The sequence below is a fragment of the Clarias gariepinus genome, chromosome 5 (genome assembly GCF_024256425.1).
Source record: "Clarias gariepinus isolate MV-2021 ecotype Netherlands chromosome 5, CGAR_prim_01v2, whole genome shotgun sequence".
NCBI classification, from domain to species: Eukaryota; Metazoa; Chordata; class Actinopteri; order Siluriformes; family Clariidae; genus Clarias; species Clarias gariepinus.
In genome coordinates this window covers 4,003,325-4,031,166 of record NC_071104.1, presented here as the reverse complement: position 1 = coordinate 4,031,166, position 27,842 = coordinate 4,003,325, and the positions used below count along the sequence as shown (strand labels likewise).

General features: G+C 39.2%; 2 protein-coding genes across 3 annotated transcripts; both read right to left on the bottom strand.

Moving 5' to 3' along the window:
• Nucleotides 1–753: 753 nt before the first annotated feature.
• Nucleotides 754–4,989, bottom strand: LOC128523911 (E3 ubiquitin-protein ligase TRIM39-like). Its single transcript, XM_053496106.1, has 6 exons — nucleotides 4,406–4,989; nucleotides 3,935–4,030; nucleotides 3,613–3,843; nucleotides 3,462–3,484; nucleotides 3,257–3,375; nucleotides 754–1,501 (listed from the first exon to the last, which is right to left on the bottom strand). The coding sequence occupies exons 1-6, from the start codon at nucleotides 4,802–4,804 to the stop codon at nucleotides 987–989; spliced, it is 1,383 nt and encodes a 460-aa protein (XP_053352081.1). The 5' UTR covers nucleotides 4,805–4,989; the 3' UTR covers nucleotides 754–986.
• Nucleotides 4,990–6,836: 1,847 nt separating this feature from the next.
• Nucleotides 6,837–27,244, bottom strand: LOC128523906 (serine/threonine-protein kinase Nek5-like). Of its 2 annotated transcripts, none has more exons than XM_053496097.1 (23): nucleotides 27,158–27,244; nucleotides 25,749–25,895; nucleotides 25,479–25,602; nucleotides 24,678–24,774; nucleotides 22,582–22,679; nucleotides 22,409–22,492; nucleotides 22,104–22,174; nucleotides 20,246–20,332; nucleotides 19,357–19,411; nucleotides 18,312–18,512; nucleotides 16,669–16,747; nucleotides 15,724–15,833; nucleotides 11,362–11,600; nucleotides 11,088–11,166; nucleotides 10,906–11,007; nucleotides 10,708–10,788; nucleotides 10,128–10,205; nucleotides 9,939–10,025; nucleotides 9,770–9,859; nucleotides 9,304–9,532; nucleotides 8,714–8,830; nucleotides 8,284–8,437; nucleotides 6,837–7,836 (listed from the first exon to the last, which is right to left on the bottom strand). In XM_053496097.1, the coding sequence occupies exons 2-23, from the start codon at nucleotides 25,760–25,762 to the stop codon at nucleotides 7,602–7,604; spliced, it is 2,511 nt and encodes an 836-aa protein (XP_053352072.1). In that variant the 5' UTR covers nucleotides 25,763–25,895; nucleotides 27,158–27,244; the 3' UTR covers nucleotides 6,837–7,601. The 2 variants fall into 2 exon arrangements, with proteins under 2 accessions (XP_053352072.1, XP_053352073.1); XM_053496098.1 differs by having other exon boundaries at nucleotides 27,032–27,236.
• Between the last annotated feature and the right edge of the window lie 598 nt (nucleotides 27,245–27,842).

Here is a 27,842-nt window from a genome sequence, read left to right as displayed (position 1 = left end):
ATAAATGAATAGCGTTGGTACAACAAATGTTTCAGTTGTAAATTAAGCTGATCCAACATTCTTTGTAATGCAATGGGAGTATGTGCTACTTCTTTTGTTGCACTGTTAATGCCTGACTCTCTCTCCTTCACTCTTTTCCACATCCTCTCTGTCATCAGTTACACAGACACATTAAACTGAACACATCACTGATATGTATCCTGTAAACAACCACTGCACACATCTGTACTTATACAGTATATAACTGGACACTCAGATCACTGATGTTTTAACTCTTTAATCTACAATTTCACAAATTTCACACAATATTTATTTCAGTGTTTTACAACGTCGACTGATGAAGATTGAAGCTGTTCATTCTTTGTGTGAACAAATTCATTTTATTTCAATATACATTATAAAATAGTAATTGTAAATCACTTAAATCAATTAACTGTCTGATCTTGGCAAAACCACAAACGGGTTAAGGGAAACTGACTTCGGCTTCTTCGCCACTGCACAAATATGTTTTCTGATTTTGAATGGATATTGTGATTCATTTATTTGTGAAAGCACTAAACTTTGTGTGGGAAAAATACTATGTAGTTGTTCACATAATTTCTATTATATAACTCATTATTCTGATTTAAAAAAACAAAATTATTTTTAACTAAATTGGAATTTTAGAAATTAAAATTCAATTAGAAATTTGTAACATTAATACTTAAAACATTAATATTATTTTATTTTATTTATATTTAAGATGCTATTATTTTGAGTATAAAAAATGTAAATCTATTAATATTATAATTATATTCAGGGTTTTTAATATAACTGATGAGATGAGTAAAAGAAAATGATATAAAATAAATTCGAAATGAACAGTTTAGTGTTTCTGTCAAAACACTTTTACAAAGAATACAAATCTTTAAATCAGCAAATTTTATTAATAAATTGTATTAAACAATATCACTGCCCTAACTGATCTGATTCACTTTTACAGAGCACTACACTGGAAGGATCTTTAGTGAAGATTTTTTACAAGCAACATTTAAAATTGGTAGCAATTTGTCTGTAAATCTGTGTGTGAAAGTGTGTATGTGTGTGTAAGTTAGAGGGTCGGAGAACAACAGTGTTCCTCTGTCCCAGTCCAGCCGCACTCTGATCTTCTGGAGTTTCTGTGATACTGGGAGGAGAGTGGGTGGATATGGAGGAGCATGTGCGTTATATTTACCGCTATTAAACCACACACACCAGATTCCATTTCTGGAGTATATCTCTCCCTTCCTCTGAGCAGATTCTGTTATGACCCCCAGGGTCCACCATGTACAGTCTCCAACTTCCACGTCCCAGCAGTGAGTCCCTGAGGTAAAGCCCTCAGAGCCCAGGATACACCAATATTTATCAAATCTCTCTGGACTATCTGGAAGCTTTTGTGTCTTCTCACTTAGTCTCACACTGGTCAGATCATCAGACACAATGAGGTTAGGATGAGCAGTGTTGGGGTCCAGAGTTACAGGTGCTGAGAAAAAAATACAACACACACACACACACACACACACACACACAAATAAAACAATTAACATACAATATACAGTGGTGTGAAAAACTATTTGCCCCCTTCCTGATTTCTTATTCTTTTGCATGTTTGTCACACTTAAATGTTTCTGCTCATCAAAAACCGTTAACTATTAGTCAAAGATAACATAATTGAACACAAAATGCAGTTTTTAAATGAAGATTATGTTATTAAGGGAGAAAAAAAACTCCAAATCTACATGGCCCTGTGTGAAAAAGTAATTGCCCCCCCTTGTTAAAAAATAACTTAACTGTGGTTTATCACAGTTAAAAGTTAAATTTCTGTAGTCACCCCCAGGCCTGATTACTGCCACACCTGTTTCAATCAAAAAATCACTTAAATAGGAGCTACCTGACACAGAGAAGTAGACCAAAAGCACCTCAAAAGCTAGACATTATGCCAAGATCCAAAGAAATTCAGAAAAAAATGAGAACAAAAGTAATTGAGATCTATCAGTCTGGTAAAGGTTATAAAGCCATTTCCAAAGCTTTGGGCCTCCAGCGAACCACAGTGAGAGCCATTATCCACAAATGGCAAAAACGTGGAACAGTGGTGAACCTTCCCAGGAGTGGCCGGCCGACCAAAATTACCCCAAGAGCGCAGAGACAACTCATCCGAGAGGCCACAAAAGACCCCAGGACAACAACTAAAGAACTGCAGGCCTCACTTGCCTCAATTAAGGTCAGTGTTCACGACTCCACCAAAAGAAAGAGACTGGGCAAAAACGGCCTGCATGGCAGATTTCCAAGGCGCAAACCACTTAAGCAAAAAGAACATTAAGGCTCGTCTCAATTTTGCTAAAAAACATCTCAATGATTGCCAAGACTTTTGGGAAAATACCTTGTGGACCGACGAGACAAAAGTTTAACTTTTTGGAAGGTGCGTGTCCCGTTACATCTGGCGTAAAAGTAACACAGCATTTCAGAAAAAGAACATCATACCAACAGTAAAATATGGTGGTGGTAGTGTGATGGTCTGGGGTTGTTTTGCTGCTTCAGGACCTGGAAGGCTTGCTGTGATAGATGGAACCATGAATTCTACTGTCTACCAAAAAATCCTGAAGGAGAATGTCCGGCCATCTGTTCGTCAACTCAAGCTGAAGCGATCTTGGGTGAAAGCTTGGGATAGCGGTTTTGGGACAATGACCCAAAACACACCAGCAAATCCACCTCTGAATGGCTGAAGAAAAACAAAATGAAGACTTTGGAGTGGCCCAGTCAAAGTCCTGACCTGAATCTTATTGAGATGTTGTGGCATGACCTTAAAAAGGCGGTTCATGCTAGAAAACTCTCAAATAAAGCTGAATTACAACAATTCTGCAAAGATGAGTGGGCCAAAATTCCTCCAGAGCTCTGTAAAAGACTCGTTGCAAGTTATCGCAAACACTTGATTGCAGTTATTGCTGCTAAGGGTGGCCCAATCAGTTATTAGGTTCAGGGGGCAATTACTTTTTCACACAGGGCCATGTAAGTTTGGATTTTTTTTCTCCCTAAATAATAAAAACCATCATTTAAAAACTGCATTTTGTGTTTACTTGTGTTATCTTTGACTAATAGTTAAATGTGTTTGATGATCAGAAACATTTAAGTGTGACAAACATGCAAAAGAATAAGAAATCAGGAAGGGGGCAAATAGTTTTTCACACCACTGTATATCCTCCACCACCCACACAGAAAAAAAAGAAAGAAAGATTTTTACAGTATTGGACAGTGTGCTGCATCTTCTCCCAGACTCTGAACTTCAGGTTGTCCAGATGTTTGGCCACATGGATCAGTGCTCCTGAAAGCTCCTCTGGATGCTGCAGTGTGCTCTGGGCTCTGCAAAAACATTCAGGAGTCAGTGTTGCTGTGGGTTTGGATTCAGAAACAAAGAGAACGAGAGAGACAGGAAGCACATCACTCACCTCTTCACTGTGGCCTTGTAGTTCTGTAACACAACAAAGCAAACATCAGTGGATATGATTTACATTTTTACACCACTGAAATGTGACGTTTCTGATGATGGAGAGAAGTTTGACTTTCTCACAGTATAAATACTGACTAAATGATCCTCACTTGTAAGAACGAGACGTCTTCAGCTCTCATCTCCTCTTCTGTGGCTCTGATTGTGTCTGAAAGAGATGATATGTCTCTGCTCAGGTTCTCAATCTTCTCCTTCGTCATCTGACTTTTCTGCTCCTCTTCCTCTCTCAGTGCAGTGATCCTTGTTGCCTCTTCATCTCGTAGAAACTGATGAAGCTTCTCAAACTCCTCCTTAATCTGACGCTCTGTGTGTCGGGCCTGAATCTGCAGTGAAGAGGAAATTAAATGAAATATAACTGATTATATGTGATGCAGAATATAATTCCAATATTGAAACCATGTTATTGATTCTAACCTTTATATGTTCTGCAGTCCGACTCCAGTTCAGTTTACAGTCGTTAAAGATCTTCAGTCTCTCCTGTAGGGGCTTCAGTGCAGTTTTGAGCTTCTCCTGTAACAAATCAACACACTGCATGGAGACTCTGTGTTCAGTAATAACTGTATTCTCTCTCACAAGCACTCATTAGAGCTTTAGGAATACACCAAGTACAGAAGAAAACGATGTCAAGTGCAGGTGTGGGTTTGTTTGTGTACACTGCTTTAGTCTGTCAGAAAGATCTGCTTCTGCTTCTACAGGTGACACTTCAGATGATGAAAATCTGAGTGTGATGGAAAAGCAGACTCATATTTGATAGTTACTGCGTTACTAGATTTATTCCAAGACAATTATAACTCATTACAGTAGTTCAAATACAATACTATGTTTTTGTTCAACTGAAACTATATTTATAATACAATATGTTACAATGATGTCACAGAAACATACCTTCCGATCCGTTATTGCCTCATTGATGGGGCAGAATTTATGGTCGGTGTGTTTCGTTGAATCCCGACACACCAAACACACCGGCTGTTGATCGTCCAGACAGAAGAGTTTGAGTTTCTCACTGTGCAGACTGCAGACTGTTTCACATGATGATGAAGATCTCTGACTTCTCTCCTTCACGAAAGTCTCACACACGTTCTTTAAGGCCAGATTTATAGGAGGTTCTAGCAGTGAAGACTTCCTTCTACAAACAGGACATTGTCTGGACTCTTGGATCCTCCAGAACTGCTGCAAACACACTTCACACACACTGTGACTGCAGCTTAAAACAACAGGATCCTTAAAGATTTCATAGCACACAGGACAGGACAAATCCTCCTCCAAAACCTTAGAAGCCATTGTGTTTCGCTGCTGTTGATGCTCTCTACAATCCAAATGTTCAGAGTTTCACATTAACTTTGGGAAAAAAGTCATCGCACCCTGATATCAGGTTTGTTTAAAGTTAAGGCACGACGCTGACGATCTCGGAAAGTCAGAACCTTTCCCACAGCTGAAAAATGGGACTTTGAATAAATCTAAACTCACCAAGGCTTGAGATCAAAAGGGCTGGAAAAGACTCTGTACTTCCTTATTAGGAGGAGTGAAACTTTATGACCTGTTAGAGTCCTAACTTACAGAAGAAACCGCAAAGAACACTTATCTTTATGGACTCACTACAAGTTAATTCACAGCAAAATGTAAATATTTAACCAGAAATCAGTTTCACTCATCTGCACTGACAATAGTGTTGTTGTTTTTTTCTTGGAATCAGTTGAAAATACTTTTCTAGTTTAACCAGTTTGAACTTTTTGTCTAATTCTTGTTTTTTTTTTTGTTTTTTTGATGCTGTCTTTGATCACAGTGGCTGCTTTTATTCTAAAATAACTAAAGTGGATTTGCAGTAATGGCTTTCGAGCCATTTAAACATCCCAGAGATAACAAAAGTTGAACTGTTTAATCCCTTAATAAGGAACTGAAGTCAATAATTATATCAGATGAAACAGAAAAGCCATTCAGGGCAGAAAGGCCATTTAATCAAATAAAAAAGAATTAAATAATTGTATGATCGATGGCATCAGAAGCTGCACTAAGGTCAAGCAAGACAAGTAAGGAGACACAACCCTTATCAGAGCCCAGTAGGAGGTCATTTATTACTTTACTCAGTGCTGTGTCTGTGCTAAGTTGAGACCTAAATCCTGACTGATATATTTCATGAATGTCATTCCTATGTGATCAGAATTTTGTACAGGAGCTTAAGAGATAAAGGAGACACTTCATATTGGCCTTTAGTAAAGGCATAAAGCCAGTAGACACTTGTGGTGTTTCACAAAGAAGACGTACGGGTGTAGTTGATCCTGTAAAAAAAATTTTTTTAAGGTCTGATCGGAGCAACCCAATAAGCCTTCAATCTGTGAGTGATAGATGAAGGTGCATAGCCGTTAGATCTGCAGCAGCCTGCAGACATTGGACATGAGTTTGGACATGAATAGTGTGATCTCCTTGGGTAGCCCCACGCGACCAAAGTAAAGAATTAGTTTTCGGGGTTGACTCGTGGTGGGGCGTTTCATAGCAACACCATTTTGGGATAGCGTCTTTGATAATCCACCCAGATCAGTATGTATTTTTTCTCCTCATATTTCTCTGTAGCCTTCTTGATCCTAATCTTATGCTCCCTCTGTACTAGCTTCAACTTCTCCTTATCTCCAGTCCTCTATCTCCTGTCTTCTTATGTTATATGAAGTTATATGAAGCTCCTAGTTTACGTCACCGGCAGCACAACCTTATACAGTAATGTTAAATTTAGTAAATTCCTTTGTACAAGCTGGTAAGTTGGGAAACATTTGTGCTAAATGTTATCTAAATCCCCATCATAGGCCAGTGCTTATTAATATACAGTATGAAGAGGGAAATCTGCTAGTGAAGTTCTTTTTATAACATAAAAAACTCGAATGAAGAGATGATAATAGCTGTAATTTGTTTCTATTGTCATCATGTTGTAAGTCTGGACAGTGATATCCTTCCTGGCCATATTGCATAACTTGACAATAAAATTGTCATGGATCATATACTCAATCATACTTTTGATCGTATAGATCTTTTTACACCTATGAACTTCTCAAAATACAACACACACACATGTGAGCCCCATATCTGAGTGTTGTAATTAACATGCTGTGTGCTTACTGGCTCAGTCAGATACCAAATAAGAGATTTTTTTATATTCAATGGTATAGCGGCAATTCTATTTTATTCTATGTGTGTCTATAGTTTTATTTCTGTAAAGAAAATAGAAATTTAAGCAAATACTATAGACATTTCATTAATACCATAAACATACATACTTTTCAAAACAATTAACATGTTAAAAGCATGACACATTTATGTTGTGACAATTCGGGTAAAATGTTATAGCTGGTTAGGGGCATTTACAAAAGACCTAGCAGAGTAATAACTAACATCGTACACTAGTGCCGAGACCCAGAAGCTGCAGAGATTTCCTGTGTCCAAGTTGTTCAGTCTTATTATCTTATTGATACATTTTTCAATAAGATAATAAGACTCAAAATGTGCTAAATAAGAAAAGAAAAAAGAGCATAACATGCTAGACCGGTCAATGCTGGATTTGGTTAATCTTAACATCTCCACCACTCAGTTAAGGTATGCAGTGCTGAAGCATCCACAAGAGTTTGATGCAGCATTGCTTCATACAACAAGACATTTAATTGTTCCAACTTGCCAAATACTTTTTGCTGTTGCCATTGCTTCTTTTTTACAGAACATGTTAGAGGGTTAATCATCATAAGGAAATTGGTACAATGTTAAGGAAATGTTTTAATGGTCCAAATATAGCTGTTATTATTTGCAACTTTTTATTTTAAACTTACATATTAACACATTTACTACAGGGTTTATGAGAATCGCCCTGATGCTCAATTAAATGACATAGGCACGTTATAGTCGTCCATACAGTAGTGAACAGAGGAAGGAAATATTTTATTAAAAAATTATCAATATATACTAATTAGTGTTTCTAAAATTATTTCACACATATATATCGAAACCAGTAAATACGCTCCAGAACTCACTTATTAACAGGGTTTTAGTACTGTATACTTTTAATCGATTTCATGCATTTGCAGCAATAACGCAGTACTCATTACGGTAATGTTTCCGAAGGTTGGCCCTCATCTGTGTTCAGGGGCTTTTCCTTTCCCTCCTGCTCAGCCTGAGCCTGGCTATGTCCTAGGGCTGCTAGTGTGTGAGTCTCTGGATGCATATCCTCCTCCATCTCCTTCATGATCTGCACTTTTTCATCCTCCTCTGTGATAAAAAGGTTTCTCATAGAGTCCCTCACTTCCTGCCTCAGCTCATCCTCTGACTCTTCAAAGTTCCTGAGAAGACATGAAAGAGAAGGACAAATAACAGTTCAAGTGAAAGTGAAAATGACTAAAATAACATATTTAGATATGAAGGAACTTATGAACCTGTGGCCTGGCACATGTACAGTAAGAGCTGTATCCATATTGACTTACACGTACTCAGAGTAGAGTTATACACGTGCTGGAATGGATGGTGGAATGGGTTGATGTTTATCAAATTCTGCTAAACATTTCAAGTGTAATTATATAGACTATACAGTACAACATCAAGATCTTGTGAAACCAGGTAACAAAAAAAAGTTGAAAGTTGCGAGTGGTTGAGTGCATGTGGGTGCCAATACTATACGGTATTATCACAATACTGTATCTAGGTGCCAATTCGATTTGTATTGCAATTCTGTAAGTATCAACATTTTATAAATAGTTTTGCTGTTTTTTTTCTTTTTTGACACGACTCACGTGTCATCATCATCTGATCTAGGCTCCAAGCGCTCTTCATCCAGTTCCACATCAGAGTCAACCTCTTTTCCATCGCCAACATCACCTGTTTTCTTATCTTCCACCATCTTGTTCCTCACCTCCTCCTGTGCAGCATCGTCATCCAATGGTACACCTGAACCCGACAAAAACATAGAGCAAGAAAAAACGACACCTTTTAAATGTACAGCTTTGGAAAGCTGAGTAAACACTGTTTCAGAAGACCCTTTTAAAAACAATATGTTATGGTATAAGATGACTTATACTGTAAGCACCTTGTGATATGTTTTAGGGAAAATCTGACAACACTTGAAATGGTGAAATGGTGTTCATTTAGTGTTTATAAAAGGGGTCTCCAGTGTCAGTATACTTTTATAATAATCAGCATGAACTATAATTATACTTTTGTTACCCAGTGTGGAGGAGGTGAGCTGTGCCTCCGCCAGAGCATTGAGGAGTGTATCAGGACGGCGGTCTGTCCATTTTCTCCTCTCTTCTGGACTTTGCTTCTTCTCTTCCTGAGCTCCGGCTTCAATAAAAACAATCACAAACGTGGAGGTGTTTATATCAGTTCTGAACTCCAACGTCTTTAATTATTTTTGTGAGTCTTGAGTGGGAAACAGTATCATTTGAATTCTAATGAGAACCTCTGTGACTGAGAGGCCATAACTGACCAAACCCTCTGAGTGGGAAAAAGAGCAACACGAGCCGGTCGAGAGTTCCTCAAGGCTTATGTTCTCACTTTTTGGTCAACTGTAAGAACATTCAACTGCTTGATGACTTGAAATGCTCAGGGTTTAGAAGGAAAAGTGCAGCAAAGCATGTGTCAGTCTGTACCTCCTCACAGCGGTAGCAGTAACGCAAGAGAAGAAATTAGTAGTACAGTAGATGTATACCAGTCTTGTGACAGATTTGTGTAATTTCATTATTATGTATAATGAAACATTTATTCTGTTCTCTGTGTCGGTGTGAGTGTGTGTGTGCTCTTCGTGCCCCACTTACTCTGTGTACATGAGTACGTGGAGCAGATGGATAAGACCTCCATGTTAGCCAGAGCATTCATAAGGGTTTGAGGAGCTCCCTGTCTCCACACCCCTCTTTTCCCATGCTTCTCTGCTTCTACACTCTTCTCTTCCTCAGCTCTTCCATCAGGCTTGATTTCGGCCTCACCTGCAGGTCCCCAGAGTTTGAGCTCTGCATCAAATTTCAGTGTTTGGTTCAGAGGATCCTCCTGACGAACAGCCACAAACACACATTTTTAAATTCATTTTAATAAATACCTTTTCAATGCCATTGGTATTTTCTTATAGGTGGCATTTCACCTCAAGCCTTTTTTTTTCTTTTTTCCTAAATATGATCTTATTTAAAATTTGCTAATCTAATTCCAACAACCTCACAGCCTCAGAAAAGACAAAGTCTTGCGCTTGCTGGTGATCTGTGGACCCCAGGTTGGGAAACGTGGTTTTACCTCATTCTTTCCATCCGTCTCTTGTGGTTCTTTGCCTCCTTCATCCTTTATTAAATCATCTTGCAGCTTGATCTCAAACATGACTCCCTTCTGTGTAACAGAGTGGAGACATTAAGTGCTGATGAACAGGGCAGATTTCTTTGTGTACATTAACAAGCACTGTAGATACCTTGTCATTGTATTTTTTCTGCAGCTCTCTCCTTTCCTTCTGGTTCTGCTTAAGAATCTGCCTCAGAGCTTTTTCCATATCTGTGGGCTAAAGAGAAAAACACTAATGTGTGTGTGTGTGTGTGTGTGTGTGTGTGTGTGTGTGTGTGTGTGTGTGTGTGTGTGTGTGTGTGTGTGTGTGTGGACGTACCTTTTGTTCTTCACTTGGCTTGTCCGGACACTCCAACAAGTGTGCACCTGCTGCATGTGGCTGTGCCTGGTGAGGAACCTTAATCAGATCAGGAACCTTAATCAGGATGAGTGAGAAACTTATGTGGCAGGTGGTACATCTGTACATTTGTTCGAGATTTTGTGTTATATTGGAGCTGCATGAGGAGCAGCAGGAAGTTCACCACACACTCCATTTGCAGGTAATGGTAGCACCCAGTTGTCAGGATCTGCACGGGTAAACCTCAAGATAAAAACGGGTACGTCAGGCCGAGCTTATATCTACTGAAATCCCGGATTAGATTTGCACTTCGGGGGGAGCCATGGGTAAACCTCGCGGTGAAAACGAGTATGTCAGGCCGAGTGCAGAGTGTCTACAGAGAGGCGTATACGGCGGGTGGGTGGGTGACTTTCAGGCATCAAGTTAAACCTCAAGTTTAAATTAATAAACTAAGCTGTTAATTGAAATGTATTATTGGTGAGTAAAAAAAAAAAGAAAATTACTGAATGTGTGTCTTTTTTATTGGGCCACTTTTATGTATGTATGTGTAAGTGTGTGTCACCTCAGCTTTGGCTCTCTGCCTCATCCCTCTGATCTCATCTTGATAACGTTGCCTGATTTGCTGCAATTGTCTGACATACTCCTAGGCGCGCACACACACACACACACACACACACACACATTTTTGTCAGCATAAACCCACTCTGTAAAATGTAATAACATTCATTTCAGGACACAATCATAAGGCACTCCTAAAGACCTGCTGTCCCTGCAATTTGTCTTGTGCGGCTTGCTGAGGTGGAGCGTCTCTCTCGTCCAGGCATCTGTACCGTTCAGCATCTGCCGTACTTGGCCTTAGACCCTGCATACAAATACAGCTAAATGAGCTCTCTGCAAAAAGACAAACAGGGAAACGATTGTGTGTGCGAGCATGCAACATACCAGCTGTTTTTCTGCTCTGAGTTTGTACTGGTTGGCTTCTTGTCTTCTCTGCAGATATTCCTCCCTTGCTGCTGCCACACTAGAAAAAGAAGATACAGAAGCAAGAAGATCATCTATTCATCATCTGTTTATCTCCTATGAACAGAATCTCTCCAACCCTATACAGTCATAACTCTAATCAACCTATCTCCATCCAAACACAGCTGTTTTCCAGTTAGATAATAAAATACATCTCTTTCTCTCTCTCACACCAAACACACACGGACACACTCACAGTTGGTATGGTTCCAGAGCATTCCCCCTGTAGGCCAGGCTCTCCTCCATGGGTTCTTGTGCTGCAAGACGAGGTGGAAGAGGAGGTTGATAAAGACCTGGCTGGTGCTGCAGTTGGTCTCGATGGTCACGGTGCTGCCTATAGTGCTGCAGATTTGCGTTTGGCCTGTTCTCAAACTGAGCGGGCATTCCTCTTAGTGCCTTTCCCACCTCGAGCTCTGCTTGGTGGCCCACCATTTTCTTAGAATGAGACAAAATAGGATCTTGAATTGTTTTTGTCAAATCAATGACAAAGTTAGATTTTTTTTACAACAATCTGTGTCCATCAGCACCAGAAATGAAAAATTCAGACAATGTTGACAATGACAGAGTAAATATTGTCCCGTGGTTCGGCCTCCTTGCATGTCCAGCAAGTCCAGCTGCAGCCACACATCATTCACTAGTCTGCCGATCATGTATAACCCTGGAATACCAACAGCAGCAGCAGCAGAAGTAGGATTTTTTGTATGATTTCTCAAATAACCCCATTGTATTAGTCTGTCTAATCTAGCATGGTCACTCATGGCCTTCCAGACCTAGGGCAATCAGCAGTGGAACCACTTGTTCGGAATCGTTTCCACAGCCTGGAAATTGTGTTCTTTGCAACTCCAAACCGCCTGCTAGCGTTGCATCAGGTCGAAGCATTCAGATGGCCGTCTCTCTGCTAGTATTGTCTAAATGTGGCATGATAGCATGAAGACAAAATGGACAATTAGAATGTTGACTTTTCCGTACAAAGACATGTCAGCTGGACATGATCACATGGCAAATTTTGTGCACATGCACAGAGCCTCTTAAGAATATCTTTTAAAATGGAGTAAATTGTCCCACATACGAAGAATGCCTTTGCAGGAAATCTGCAGCAACATCATGACAACACATGATAACCACTTGAAAGACTCCTTGACAAGCTAACATGCACGATAACTACCTACAGTAGCAAATGACAAGCATTAACAAAGCTTGTCATTTGCTACGTAGTTATCGTGCATGTTAGCTTTGGATGCAACAGTTTTCAGAAAAATACATCTTATAAAATTGTGTATTAGTCAGTATTTCATTAACTGTTGCTAGCTATGTGTAAGGAGTCTTTTCTTCTGATTACTTGGTGGCTTGTGTAGTTGTGTGAAGCAGGATTGGAACTTTAGCACTTGATAAATGTGTATTTTGCTTAACCTACCCACTACAGTTCCAAAGTTCCGAAGTGGAATATTTTACCAAATAATGCATTTGTAACATTCCACCTCGCACACCGAATCACAAGTCTTCTTATTTCACTCAGACTCTCAAACCAGTTTTGAAGTTCGGCTCTAGCATCTTTTATGTAGACGTCATGTCCCACTCTGGTTCTGTGTGAGTGGCACCTCCCTCCACTGCTCACTACGGTCAGTCCCGGGGCTCTACACACCCGCTTACCATTTGTGTCCACATTTACCATTTATGTGTTCATACACCGAGGACGCAGCTGTAGTCAACTGTTTGAAAATGTAAATGTGTCAGTTGTGCATCCAGCAGCACAAACTGCAGAAACGAGGGAATTCAGGGCCACAGCTCCAGTCATATTTTATAGCATAAGAGGTAGACAGGAGTCAGCAGGGTTTTGTTTGAGTTTAAATGGCAAGATAAAGTCATATAGCTTTATACAAATATATAAGGACTACTGCTATAATGGTTTAAGCATTTTATTTACAGTAAGTTGAGTTTTTACTTAATGTAAATTAAGAAAACAGTATATAAATACAGTTTTAAGTGTGGAACTACAGTGAAATGATGGCCCACAAAAGCAAAACAGATTCCCCATACAGTGAAGCCTCGGATTGTCAGTAACGCAATTTGCGAGTGTTCCGCAAGACGAGCAAAGATTTGTGATAAACTTTGACTTGGAAACGAACAAGTCTTGGTTTACAAGTACCGAGTATCATGTATCACGCATGCGCTTCTTGTTTTGATGCCGAGCGTCACATGATCACAACTGAGCCGATGGTTTTTCTCTCTCTTGCGCTGCAGAATTGTAGGTAATCGTCTCCCCTCCTGGGTCTTAGCGCGTGTCCCTCACTGGTATAATCAACATCCGTGTACTGTTTATCATAACACACGTGTGTGTGCACGTGTAAAGCAAAAGCAAGTCTCATTAGAGAGGTTAAAGATCCATTTTCTCTCTCCCTCTCTGTATCAGCTTGCACTTTGTGTGCGTGCGCATCATTGAACACTGTGCCTTGCTCGTTTTTCAAAATCTATTTAAAAAATTTGCGAGTCGCAATCCGAGGCTCCACTGTAAAATATTTATACCATAGCATGAAGACACCAGCCCAACTAATGTACTATTGAAATAATATTTGTTATATATTTTAAATGTTTGACCAGAAATGGATGTTTTTGTCTTCTGTTGCCTCAGATTCCTGTTCTTGGCTGACAATGTCTTGTGCTGTTGTAGTCCAAGGCCCAGAGTAGCTGAGTGGATAAGGCATTGGCCTACTGATCAAAAGATGTCAGGTTCAAATCCTACTGCCACTCCCGGGCCCTTAAATCTCAACTGCTCAGATGTATATAGGCATTACAATGTATTAAGTTGCTTTAACGCTTGTAAAGAATGGTTATTTGATCTCCAACCAGTCTGGGCATTCTGATCCGCCCCCAATCTTCAACTTCGAGTTTAATGGACACACTATCAGAATCTACTTCTAAGATGTGATGCCCTCCACTATGAGTTACATAACATTTACACCACTGGACAGATACCTTTATCAAGAGTTACTGACAAAAGTAAAAAGACATTACACTTTACCGTTTTTTATACAACTCAGTAGGTAAGGGTTAAAGGGCAGCTTGGCTGTTCTGGGATTTGCACTCACAAACTTCTAATCAGTGGGCTAATGTTTCAAACAGGTAAAGGTCGTTCCTTAGCAGCTTTAACAAAAGATCTCTGGATTGTATGACAGTTTGTGCTAAAATTCATTTTCGTTTTTGGAAGGAAGCTTACTGATGAAAGCAAAAGAGGCTGTGTTTCCTGCTTATATGATGCTAATGAACATAGACTTAATATCATGAAAGTAAAAACTGCTTATTAATGAACTCAGATCCAATGCACACCTGTAGTCCTAGACAGAAGCTATGTGAACCTAGGGACAAACCCCAACAGACCAGCCCTGTTCATGTCTCTATTTGTTCCCATTTGAAATGCATAATCTGTTCAGTCTAAATGCTGTACCCATATTGCATCACAACTTTACTTCTAGCTCTACTTTAGGTGCAGACTGCATCATGTATAAAAAAAAAAAAAAATCATCACATCATATCACATTTTGTTGGTAGCCAAGTTCCAAGGCATAATGTTGTTCACAGTTGAAACAGAATACATTATATAAACCTTCAACTCTGGACAACGTCATATCTTTTGAGACGTGAACATGACCTTTATGATAAACAATTTAGCTAAAGTATGAGACTAAATGCAAAAGCTTGGCATTTAAAAAATAATTAATACTACAGCTTTGGTTTTCTGTTAGCCAGTCTGGTTATTTAGTCTGGTGTTGGCCAATAAGTGGAAGAGCAAAGCAACCACCCTATGGTGTCAGGATGGCCGAGCGGTCTAAGGCGCCAGACACAAGGTTCAAACCTTCCTCTGATGTGAGGGTTCTGGTCTCTGAATGAAAGCATGGGTTTGAATTCCACTTATGACATGACATGACACTTCTTTTACTAGTATGAGTATATACACCATAACTTTATAACTCAAAGATCGGTATTGTTTAGGCTTCCTTTGTGCCACCGGCTTGAATGGCCTTTGGCCTGCACGGGCGCAGACGAGTCCTGGGTGCCCATAATCCTGTCAACAGTTTGCTGGTTTATAACTGATAATTAATGTTAATCAATTCACCCAGTTATGGTGCTGGTGTTGTGGCAGATTAGGGTATTTACATGAGTATGGACTGGGTTTGGATTTGTGACATTACCATTGGAAATCCATCAGTGGCCCTCCACTATTAACTTCAGGACAACTGGACCGGACTTAGATGTGAATGTCACCTTTATAACGATCAACTTCGCTAAAGTATGGCAAATGAGAGTAAAAAGATTTGCTTCATTTGGACACCAGTCAAGATGTCTACCTTCTACCTAAAGTATTCTCTTACTTAAGTGAACTAGGACCTGGACAAATTTATAATTATAACCAAAAGCACCTTCTGTAGTTCGAAGGAGTTTGTGAACCTTGCAGAACGCTTTTGCAGGAAGGATTTTACAGTACCTACATCCCGGACAGTACTAAATAAAACTATACCTAGTTTTAGGCTATTCCTAAGATTAAGAAGAAGAAGAATCCTACTTTATTCCGTGTGCTGTAAGGCTTGGGTACAGCACATCTCTGCTCTGGTCTAGGAGGAAACTTGCTCAAAGGATGCTCAGCTTTTAATGCTGGAACAGGTCTGGGTGTAACTGAGAGAGAGAGAGAGAGAGAGAGAGAGAGAGAGAGAGAGAGCCAAAACGATGCTGGTGACGGTTTAGGAACAGACCATTTTAACATCATTAAATATAACTATAAACAAATTAAGGATGGAGCGAGGTTCTTTAATAAATGTAGAAAGAATTACATTCCACTTTACATTATATTTAGTAAAAATTCAAATAAACATGGTTTTAATTACTTTTAAATGTCTGTGCTGTAATACTGGTACTTGGAAGACTACAGTCACTTCTCTACCACAGGAACATTTTTAGACTTCATGACATCATCATCTTCTTTTTAACCAAAGAGGAATTACAATAAAAAGAAAAAGAGGAAGTCTTTTGGTGCTTTTCTGTGTCAACTTTGAAAAAAATGTGTCAGTGAATTTACAAGATGTCCTATACCCATGGGAAACAGTGCTTCCATGAAATAGTAAAAAAAAAAAAAAACCTTAGAGCAAGCGAGTTAAGCTGGTGTTTAAGGCCATAGTGTGCTTCTTTTCAGCAGGTTAGACCAATAAAAAACTACAAATTAGGTTTTTATATATTCCATATACATATTTACTACACATTATCTACTCTTACAATCTCGAAACTGTTTCTGCAGAATCTCGGTAATGAAAAATAACTTGAACATCATAAGCACATTTTGTTGGTAGCCCTGAGTGTATTGCTAATGCCGCCCCCTAGTGGAGCAAAAGACATTAGCTCATTACTAGATTTAACACAATTACCATCCAATTGAATTCAGAACAAGGGCTGTGTGGGCTAGACCCCCGGAGGGTAGAGTACAGCATGTGCGATGCGTGTCGAACAGTACGAGTACCTGCACTCCGTCTGTCCAAATGCTGCGCTACAGGTTTGTCACTGTGCAGAATCGTGTGACTAAATTCCTCCTCCATGAACTGCGACGCAAGCAGAGACCACAGAAAGCCACAACACACACACATGAACACAGGGTTAAAGATAATCAGAGGCCAATCATAAGCTGGCACTACACAAGCAGATGCTCTTCAGTTTATGTTGGCGAAGTCATGTAATTCTCCTGACTGTGTTCTGACCAGTTTGCGACTCTGTATGTGACCCTCATTGGCCTGCCTTCACATTTCAGCATTAGTTCCATAACAGTGTAACATCTCCTCATGCTTCTACTGAGTTTTTAACCCGAGAGGAGTTACAAAGTGCATTAGATATGTATAATCTTTTTCTATGTAAGATTAGGATCCTTGGTGGACTACTGGCTAGCAGGTGGCACTCTTACCAGTGTGGTATGGTTTGATTCACTCAACTACTGAGAACTAACCCCAGCCCGTAGGAGTTTGTCAGTAACTTAATACAGATAGTCCTTGACTTATGGACGAGTTCTGTTCCAGGAGCATGTTCGTAAGTCCGATTTGTTCTCAAGTCCAACAAAGTGAGTCTTATACGCCTTTGACAATGTAAAGTATGCCAATCCATTTGAATAAATCTCTGCCTCCCTTCCCCACAAAGCCACCATGTGACCAAAAAACATAACCGCACCTAAGGAAATTAATCTCACAGTGAATTGCGAAATGTAACAATGTAATTTAATGCGCCTTTAAATCACGAGGGGAATCCCGGAAGCCTTTTTGTCTCACCTGTTTTCCACTGTATTGGACCGTGAACTCACTGAGGATTTTCCAAAATTATGATTATTTACCATCAGGACATCTTTACAGGACAGACTTTTTCTATCATTGTGCTCTTGGACATATTCATTGAAACTAGTGAGGCCAAGTCACTTCTCCCGCACACGCGCACACACACACACACACACACACACACACACACACACACACACACAACATACCAGACTTTAGACATTTAGTACATTTAATTCTTCTTTTTTGTCTTTGGGCTGTTCCCTTTCAGGGGTCGCCACAGCGAATCATCTCCCTCCATCTAACCCTATCCTCTGCATCCTTTTCTCTCACACCAATTAACTTCATCTCTCACTGCATCCATAAATCTCCTCTTTGGTCTTCTTCTAGACCTCCTGCCTGGCAGTTCCAACCTCAGCATCCTTCTACCGATATATTCACCATCTCTCCTCTGAACATGTCCAAACCACCTCAATCTGGCCTCTCTGACTTTATCTCCAAAACATCTAACGTGGGTTGTGGAAATATTGTATATAATTGTAAATATTGGTATCTGGTCCACTGCAGTGTCTATTTTTGTACAATACATGTGAGCAACTTCAGTGATTTGTTCGCATCTTAAAATGATCGTAGAACCGCAGTCTGTTCGTATCTGCGGAAATTTTTAACTTAAATGTTTGTTAGGAGGATTACCTGTACACTTTTACTGAAGTTTTTCCTTTATGTATTCCCTATATCACCAAGACATCAGTACCTTAAAACTACCTGTAGTATAACACAACAGCCCTGTGTTTCTCTCTGTGTATGTGTGTGTGTGTGTGTGTGGGTGGGTGTGTGTGGGTGTTACCTGTGGCTCCAGGTGCTTGCTGATGTGTTTGTTCAGGAGCGGACGTTTCAGCAGTGAGGTGACCGAGGGCCGGTCTCGGGGACTGACCTTAAACAGCTGTGAGAGCAGCAGCCTGAGTTCAGTGCTGTACCGCTGCGATACTGGAGTGTAGTGCCCCCTACAGATCTTCATGATCAGCTGCTTCAAACTGCTGCCTTCAAACTGTTCACGAACACACACGCGCACACACACACACACACACACACACACACAGAGTCACAGACATGTACTGTACATTCACTGGTCCAGTAATAATAAAAATAACAGTTGAAAGTTGATCTAAATTATATTATTATTTGATTATTCAACTTTTGTTTCAAAACTTCTACTAAATACACAAACAAATAAAGGTACAGTAAATGCAAATGTGTGTAAGCTCCTATGTGTGTGTGTATTTGTGAGTGTGTGTTTTTTAATGTAGACTTAACCACTATAAACTAAATGATGGAACAGTAATCACAAATAGTGTTAAATAAATCAAACCTATTTATATTTTATAAAACGCAATTTTTTGATATTTAATGTTTTTTGGCAAAGAGTTTTTTGGGGTTGGGGGAGAAATTTAACTTTAAGGAAGTTTGTTTTAATACACAATTTACATAAATTTTGTGAACAAACTTTTCCCAGATTAATTCAAAAATATATATTTCTATAAAAGAAAAAAGTTGATTCTTGTGTGTACCTTTGACCGGCAGTGTGTGTACAATATGTACTACTAAATGATAAGGATTTACTCAGTTACATTATATTTGCATATCAAATTATTATTTTTGTTATGAAGAAATCAGATTTAGAGTTATAATCTCTAACGAAGAGCCGTGAGGATGGTGAGTAAAAAACTCCTAACAGATCCTGTACTGCTCTGGGTCACAACGGAGGAGAGGATTATAGATCATTTATAATACGTGTGTCGCACTTTGTGTTTGTATGGATGATGATGATGATGATGATGATAATGTGTGTACAGTACGCGAATGCAAATAGCCGCTTGTTCTGTAACACTCACTGGGTGTCTGAGTGTGCAGAGCTCATAGAGGACGCAGCCGAGAGACCAGATATCTCTGTAGGGCACAGGGAGAGACAGACATGAGACTGTGTGAGAGAGAGTGTGAGAGAGACTGTGTGAGAGAGAGTGTGTGTGAGAGAGAGTAAACCACAGAGCTAGTTTTTCATCTTTGCTAAGTTTCTGTGGTTTCTCCACTTTGCCAACTTCCTTCCTAAGTGCAACGTGGCATTGAGAAAGAGTATACACACACACACACACACACACACACAGAGTATGCTTATTCATTTCACAGTTCACTTCATCAATAAACATAACTGAACACATGAAAAGTAAGATGTGTTGCTCTTTAATACAGTAGCTGAACCATTACAGAAGTGGAGTTAGAGAAATAATCATATTTAAAATACGTTGGGACCCTGGAAAATAATCAGTGTGCTAACGGTGATGCCGCTTCATCACACCACCCTATCATGGTGAACGTGATTAGTTTCCCGTAACGGGATGACCCTGGGTATGTATCACTAGAGATGGGGAAATTGATTCAGTTATGAAACGCGATTCTTCTGTGTCTGATTCACGTATCGCCACACTGACTCCAAAATCCATTTTTTTTTTTCAAAATTCTTTTGACATTGAATTATTTAATAAGTTTGTTTGGAAATAATCATTTTACACACGCTGCTCATTTCATTTGATTTTAAATGTTAAATGCTTGTATTTTAAGTTAGTTTGTAGTGTTTAAATGCTGCATTAGTGAGAAAACTAATATAATAATGATAACAAGAATAAAACAGGCTACATTTAATTAATGCACATTTGCTGTTACATGTTATTTTAAAGCAGACACATAACACACACATCATGCAGTGTGTCACATCAGTGTACATACGTTTTGTTGTTATAAGGCCTGTTCTCACAGATCTCTGGGGAAATATAGTACGGCGTCCCGACACACGTTCTCGCCATCTCTGTTGTGCTGAAAGACATGAAGCTTTACAAACACTAAGAGGAACCATTACATATCTACAATATTCACACATAGTCAGATTATGCTCAGAACCTCACTGTGGGCTTCACGAATTACATACACGATGCTCAGATATGTGAATTGGTAATAACTCTGCGTAGCTACAGTGAGCACGCGTCTCTACAGAACATCACGAACATCTCCCGTATTTCTGAACAACAAGAACCAAGTTACACAGAATCTGTGCCTGAGGGAAAGATAATTATTATACAGCTTCCAGTAACATGTTTAATGTTTAAGTGCAGGACGTCTGCTCGTTAATCGTTAACTTTAAGATCAGCAGCCGTGGTGTACCAGTCCGTGGTTGATCCGTACTGATCCCTGCCCATGTTTAACCATCAGAGTGTGAAATAAAATGCTGGGCCACAATCCTGAGCTCAGGCAAACATTATACTTCTGTAAATAACTTCTACGTCTTGTTAAAGCCTTCTCCTTCAGGCATGCACACTCTGTGTTCACCAGGGTTGCCAGATCACACTGAGAATCCCACCAAGACAGCAGCTTCATAGATTATTACATCTTGCATAATTACAAGATCCTCTTTTCTTCTTTGTTCTGATATTAATGTGTTAACTCTCCCACGCTCTCTTTCTCCTCCCTTGAGTTAAGTTTTCCTGCTTCGCCTCTGGATGGACATCTTCAATTCAATTCAATTTTATTTGTATAGAGCTTTTAAGAATTCACATTGTTGCAAAGCAGCTTTACACAATCAAAAGAATTATTGAAGTATTTTATAAAATGTGAATATGAACGTCCACGTGTCACCGGGACAGTTGATGCTCTTTGATGTGACAGATGTACACCACACCAGGTGTTTGGCCAAACATAAAAAAAACTCTTTGGCTTTGTCTCTTTGTCTCTTTGTCTCCTGGCTTTGTCTTAGTCCGACAGCTGCAAGTGTATTGTAGGCGAGGCAGGAGCATCAAGTACTAATTATTTTTAAACGTAACACATATGTTCACATTTTGTTTCATTAAAACTAGCCGAATGGAAGTTGTGGCTCAAATGATTAAGGCTGTGGGTTACTGATCGGTACGGTGGGGGTTCGAGCGCCAGCACTGCCACTGTTGAGCCCTTGAGCATGGCCTTCAACCCGATGTCCTGCAGGGGGCGCTGTATCCTGGATCGGAAAAACCATTTCACTGTGCTTTGAGGTATATGTGACAAATAGTTGAATCGCAATTAATTTTTTTTTATTACCCACAAAGACGTGTTTAGCCAAAAACGCTCAACTAGATTAGTTGGGGGGAAACCACTCCGACAGACAGGTGGGTTAAACCTGATTAGCCAGTTTCCTCTCCAATCTGAAACACCCGATCAGAGTTTACCTTGTTCCAGTTTCTGAGTGGCTGTCAGTACCTTCTTCCTTTAAATAGCAGTGAATAAAAATACAGCCTGTATCTGCATCATTAAAAACAACAAGTAAAAACAACAACAACTGAATCCTCGCACTTTATATTGCACTTCTTTACATTTAAAAGTAACAAATGGAAATTAAATTCATATTTGTGTTCGCTTATTTGCTTCACTGAAAAATGATCCGATCTGACACTCGATTATTATTATTATTATTATTATTATTATTTTAATATGAATACACCAGTGTTTATACTGTAGGTCTATCATTTATTCATTTATTATGTTTCATTATGGAATTAAAAACGCATCTAATCCTCACCACACACACATATCCATAAGTTAGCAGACTACACACACTCACTTGTTTAACATTCTTGCGATGCCAAAGTCTCCGAGTTTGACCTTCGTCCCTCCTTGAGTGAGGAAGATGTTCTGGCAGATTTCAGAAAAGCAATGCAATAAATATCATCACAGCGTAACTTGGCCACCACATCACTGATTATTTTCCTAAAACAGCATGCCGCCAAGTGTGTTATCTGTCGCTCTATGGTTTTGCTGTGTATCTGAAGACCAGACAGTATATCAAGAACTGAAAAACATATGCTGATCATTATTATTACTGTGGCATTTTGCGCACCTTAAATGTGCCGGATAAGAAGCGTGTACCTGAGCTTTGATGTCTCGGTGCAGAACTTTTCTGTCGTGAATGTGTTTCAGACCCAGACAGATCTGAACAAACCAGTCGACTATCTGTACAGAGGAGACACGGGAAACGTTCACTGAGGAAAAAGGCATTCATTCTAACCATGATGAGTGTGTGTGTGTGTGTGTGTGTGTACCTGCTCCTCTTTGAATGGTTGTCCTCTTTGCAAAGTGATTTTCTTCATGAGATCCCCACCGTCGCAGTACTCCATCACTATGTAGAGACTATTTCTCTCTAACACACACACACACACACACACACACACACACACGTTATAAAGTGCTTTTTGCATTAGACTCCAGCTTATTTCCATGTAATATTAGAATATTTATACAATCATAATTGGTGTGGAAAACATTTCCCTAAACTTGGGACGACATTAAGTGTTACTAAAAGGTTAATTAAAAAGTATATCATATTATAATAACTGTGATATGAGGAATGAAACAGGACAGAACATGTTGTTGTGAGAAAATAATCAAGTTCAGGATGGAAACAGTAACTCTGCTTCATCACACCACCCTGTGGTTCATTATATTCCTGTAACAGCAGCACCCCGAGGGAGTTGTTCCTCAGAAGAATCACAAGTTACTAGCAGAACTCTGGCATGTTCTTCAGCCCACTCAGTAGAACCTACCAGCTGTTTCACTTGTAAAACTGCACACATCTGTATCTGACACTGCTAATTATTTTTAAAGCAAGACGTTTTCACACCAAATATTGTCTGAATGTTACATGGTGCGGATTAGAGAACCCCACCAGGGGATGGAAGAATATCGGTAGGAGCCCCTGCGCAGGGCTTCTGAGGGGGTCAGCGGAATAGGAGTCTGGGGAAGACCTTCCTGTTTATTAATTAGTAAACGTGAGAGAAAATAAAGAGAACTGCAAATATTAAATAAACAGAGGTCTGCCGTCTCCTCGAGACTAAACCAGTCTCTGAAAACTCTCAGGGCAAACCCACAACCTCCCGAGGATTTATGTGCTATTTAAGTGCCTTAAACACTTTAAACTGAGGCCGAGAGCGCACGCTAAATGGATGCCGTGTGGCTCTCTCTCTCTTAACACCGCCGCCTTCTCGTGTAGGGTCTTTGTCTTTGTCATGATGCGCGATTTGTCTTTGGACCTGATACCTTACCGGAGTGACCTAATGATCACACAAAGTGTGCAAGTTAATCAGGGCCCTTTAATAAACACGTCACCAGGCACAATGTGTGACGTGCTGCGTCTGGGTGACCGCGACCCTGTTCAGAACTCCGCTGGTTAACAGTCTGCAGATCTGCAAACGTTTATATTATTACTCTTTCATGCTCTTTATAGATATAGATAGGCAATCTTAATTAGAAATTAAAGGCATTTTACTTATGGCATGAGTTTGTATGTGCGCAAGACGTTTGTACAGCACTATTAATAAAACAACTGTTTTATGAAACTGAAAATATGAGACTTTCTGGTAACTCAGTCACACTTCGTCCAAAACCCCTACATGGAGCCTACATTTTTCTGTTTGTTTCCATAGAAAACTGGTCTGTCATGTAATATGTTGCTTTCTTTATACAGTAGTCATGCAAATATTCTTCTGTAATATTTTTTATTTATTAATTTTTATTTAAGTTATGGTTTTGTACATAATAATGCAGACATAATAAACAAACAGCATATAACAACATTTTTACTAAAGATAAAATGGTTCCTAAGATGTTTGCACATTATTTTTTTAAAGTGGATTTTGTAGTCAGGGAGGCGATACGTGAGCTGCTGATAATCGTGATATATATACGTAACTAAACAAACCTTTCTTGCATCTCTAATGTCTTCACCTGCCCATGAGTTCCCTGAACAGCTACGAAATGCAAATCCAGCACACAGGATCGAGTGCAGACCTCACGTCTCCTTATCATAAACTTACTAAGACACTCGCCATCAAACTGCCATCTGTCAGCTGTCCGATTACTATTGAGTCTGTGACTATAAAGAAACTGTAATTAAACCTAAATGTTGAGTGTGATATTTATGTTAAAGCTTTTGAGCTAAAGCTAAACGTCTACATGAGTGTTTCAGTTGAAATCCATTGTGGTGGTGTCCAAATACTTATGGACCTGACTGTACGTACTGTATAGGCATTGATCGTCTGCTTCTGATTGTACAAAATATACATGTTTGTCGAAATGATTACACAGAGAGTAAGGTGTGTGTGTTTAATCTTTCATTAGAGCTTAAGGCCGTGTCACTGACCATGGAACGACTGGAAGAAAGCTACGATGTTCGGATGCTTCATTTTGGACAGTAAAGTCACTTCCTTTTTGGCTGCTTCTCTCTCCCGAGTGGACATCTATAGGACAGAGAGAGAAAGAAAGAGAGAGAGAGAGAGAGAGAGAGAGAGAGAGAGAGATTTTGAATTAGAGAATATTTAGAGGCTGCAATGTATTGGCACCCCATCCAGGGTGTACCCCACCTTGTGCCCGTGTGTATCCTGGGTTACGCTCCAGCCCCTCACGACCCTGTACACAGTATAAAGCGCTATAGACGATGAGTGAGCGAGTGAGTGAGAATATTTAGAGTTGCAAAATATATGATGCATATCGCTTGCATAAGTATTCACCCTCCAGTGACAGTTATTCATTTAGACTAATCACAGTACATCTGTAATCACATACAGGTAGTCCCTGACTTATGAACCAGTTCCCTTCCAGGAGCCACGTTCCTAAGTCAGATTTGTTCTTTCATACTGTAATTGCATTAGTTTTTACATTAATATTGGCTCTTGAAAGAAAAAGATGCTGAGGAGAGATTTTAGCATCTGATTGTTGCAGACTGCAATTTGTTACAATGCATATAGAAATGTATGTGTAATAAACTTGCTATAAATAATGAAAACCTCGATATACACTATAGTAGAAAAGAGGCATAGTAGTGTATTTAGACAGACCACAAAAACAGAAACGTTTATGACATATCTAATACATTTTTATGTAAAATATTATTGTATAGAGATTACAGGAGTGTCAATAGAAACAAAGAGGTGTGTGTTCTCACCCGGGACAGGCTGACCTGCTTCATCACACACCGGCGTCCTGAGCCTGCCTTCTCTCTGACCAGCAGCGCTTTCCCAAACGCACCCTCTCCAACCTGACCCAGAACCATGTAGTCCTCCATCGCCCTAATCATCATCATCATCATCATCATCATTAACAACAATACTGTCACTTTAAATAAAAAAGATTATTATTATTATTATTATTGTTATTGTTATTATTATAATTATTATTATTATTCATTAACTAGAGAGTAACCTGCTAACATTACCTGTAGCCTGTCATATTCGCCGTCACTGTAGACGCTCTGCAGTCTGATCCGGGGTCTCTGTAGCTCGGAGCTTGACCTCACGTCCACGTTACCTCCGTAGATGATGCTGCCTACTCTTACATTCAGTGAGGAACACCTGTGATGGAACTACTCGCACAAACACACAAAGACACAAACTGAATGTCTTTATATAATAAAGATTTTTTAATTATTAATAATAATAATAATAATGAATATTATTACCATTATTATTATTATTATTATTATTATTATTATTATTATTATTATCTACGTAAATAGAAGAAAGGTTTTGTTTGTACATTGGTCAGAACCGATCAGAAGCGACAGCAAACAAGACACGCGAATCCTCACTGAACGCAAATGAAAGCACAACTCAGCATGTCTCACTCCAATACAAGGAAACTACAGTATGATGAATATTGTACACTGATTAATGATTGTTTATTCTCTCTGCTGGACAGAATTTAGTAAAACTTGGTAAAAAGCCTGAAGTTTAACTTAAAGTGAAATCTAAATGTGGAGTAAAAGTGATGTTATGAACAGTTATGTGTGGGATTTAATAATCTACTTTATGATAATCTACTAATGCGCTACTGTCTCAATGTAAACAAACACCTGCACCAATAGATATTAATTAGAAAAGATAAAGTGAATATTTTTAGTTCATATTTTCACTTTGGCTGAAATAACAGCGCTGAAGTGGTATAAGTGAATTTTAACACGCTGGAGTGGTTTTAAGACAAAACTTCATCTTTATCCTTTTATCTCCTTTTTCCATTTCTCATCTGTGATTCACTCTCCGATTACCGAACAGGGAGTGTATTTGTCTGAGCACCAAAGAAGGACAACTTAGTGTAAACAAGGCGTAAGATACTCAACCTTACAGAATGGGATTTCTTTGTATTAATAAGTTAGACAGAGAGTTCTGCTGTACAGAGAGACACACAGACATGTACGTGGGCTTCAACCTCATAATAATAATAATAATAATAATAATAATAATAATATCACTGATTACATCAAAGATCAGATCAAATTATTATTAGATTAAACCTTTTAACTACAAACTCTATAAACATAAATGACATGTACTAACACTAGGAAAATATATTATTAAATATATTATAAAAAGATTATTATTATTATTATTATGTAGAAGAAAAACCAGAAAAGGCTTAATTATTTACTTTATTATTGTTATCATTAATGCATAAACAAAGTATATAACGATCATAAATTACATAATTTTTAAAATAGTTTACATTTCATTGTTATTTTGCTCCATTTTAGAAGCGTGGCGGTGCGTAACCATGGCAACGGACCGACAGTTTTCGCAGATGAAGTAAAAACTCTAAGGAATTGAATCTTCACCGCACGCTGTGACTCACCGAGCCTCCTGTGGTGTCAGACTCCTGAGTCATGTTCGCTGTAAAATGTGAAAAATGTCGAGAAATTCATTTTAAACAAGAGACAAATAAACTTGTCAGAAAAAAAGACACTAACAGAGCAGCACGGTACGTGATGACGCAAGCGAGGCGCCAGCGGGACGCGCTGAACCCACGTGACTACGCGACTCTGTGGGACTTGTAGTTTTTACCCGGAAACAGTTCACTCACTCACTCACTCACGCATCGCCTACACCGCTTTATCCGAGGGCGGGGCTCGGTGCAGAGCCAAATGGGAGGAGCTGGAGCTCTAGCTCCCCCCCCCATGGGCGGGGCTTGAGACGGTATCAAGCGCTACCAAGTGGATGTTAATGTCAGTGCAAGTTCAACCATAATGGAGGTAAATGCTTATCTGTCTCTAATATTTCTCATGATTATGATTTATTATTTTCAGCATGGCCAGTACCATTTTTGTGACTAAACTACGTAAATACTTTATTTTAATAATGCTTTATTGCCCACAAATAGTGTAGTTTTACACAAATACTTGATAAGAACATTACTCACACTATATAAATGTGTGTGTGTGTGTGTTTCTAATACCTTTTTAAACCGTGTATTTATGTAAGCTTGTCTTATTTACTACTTATAAGGATGAATAGTTTCCTCACTTTTTAAGTCGCTTTGG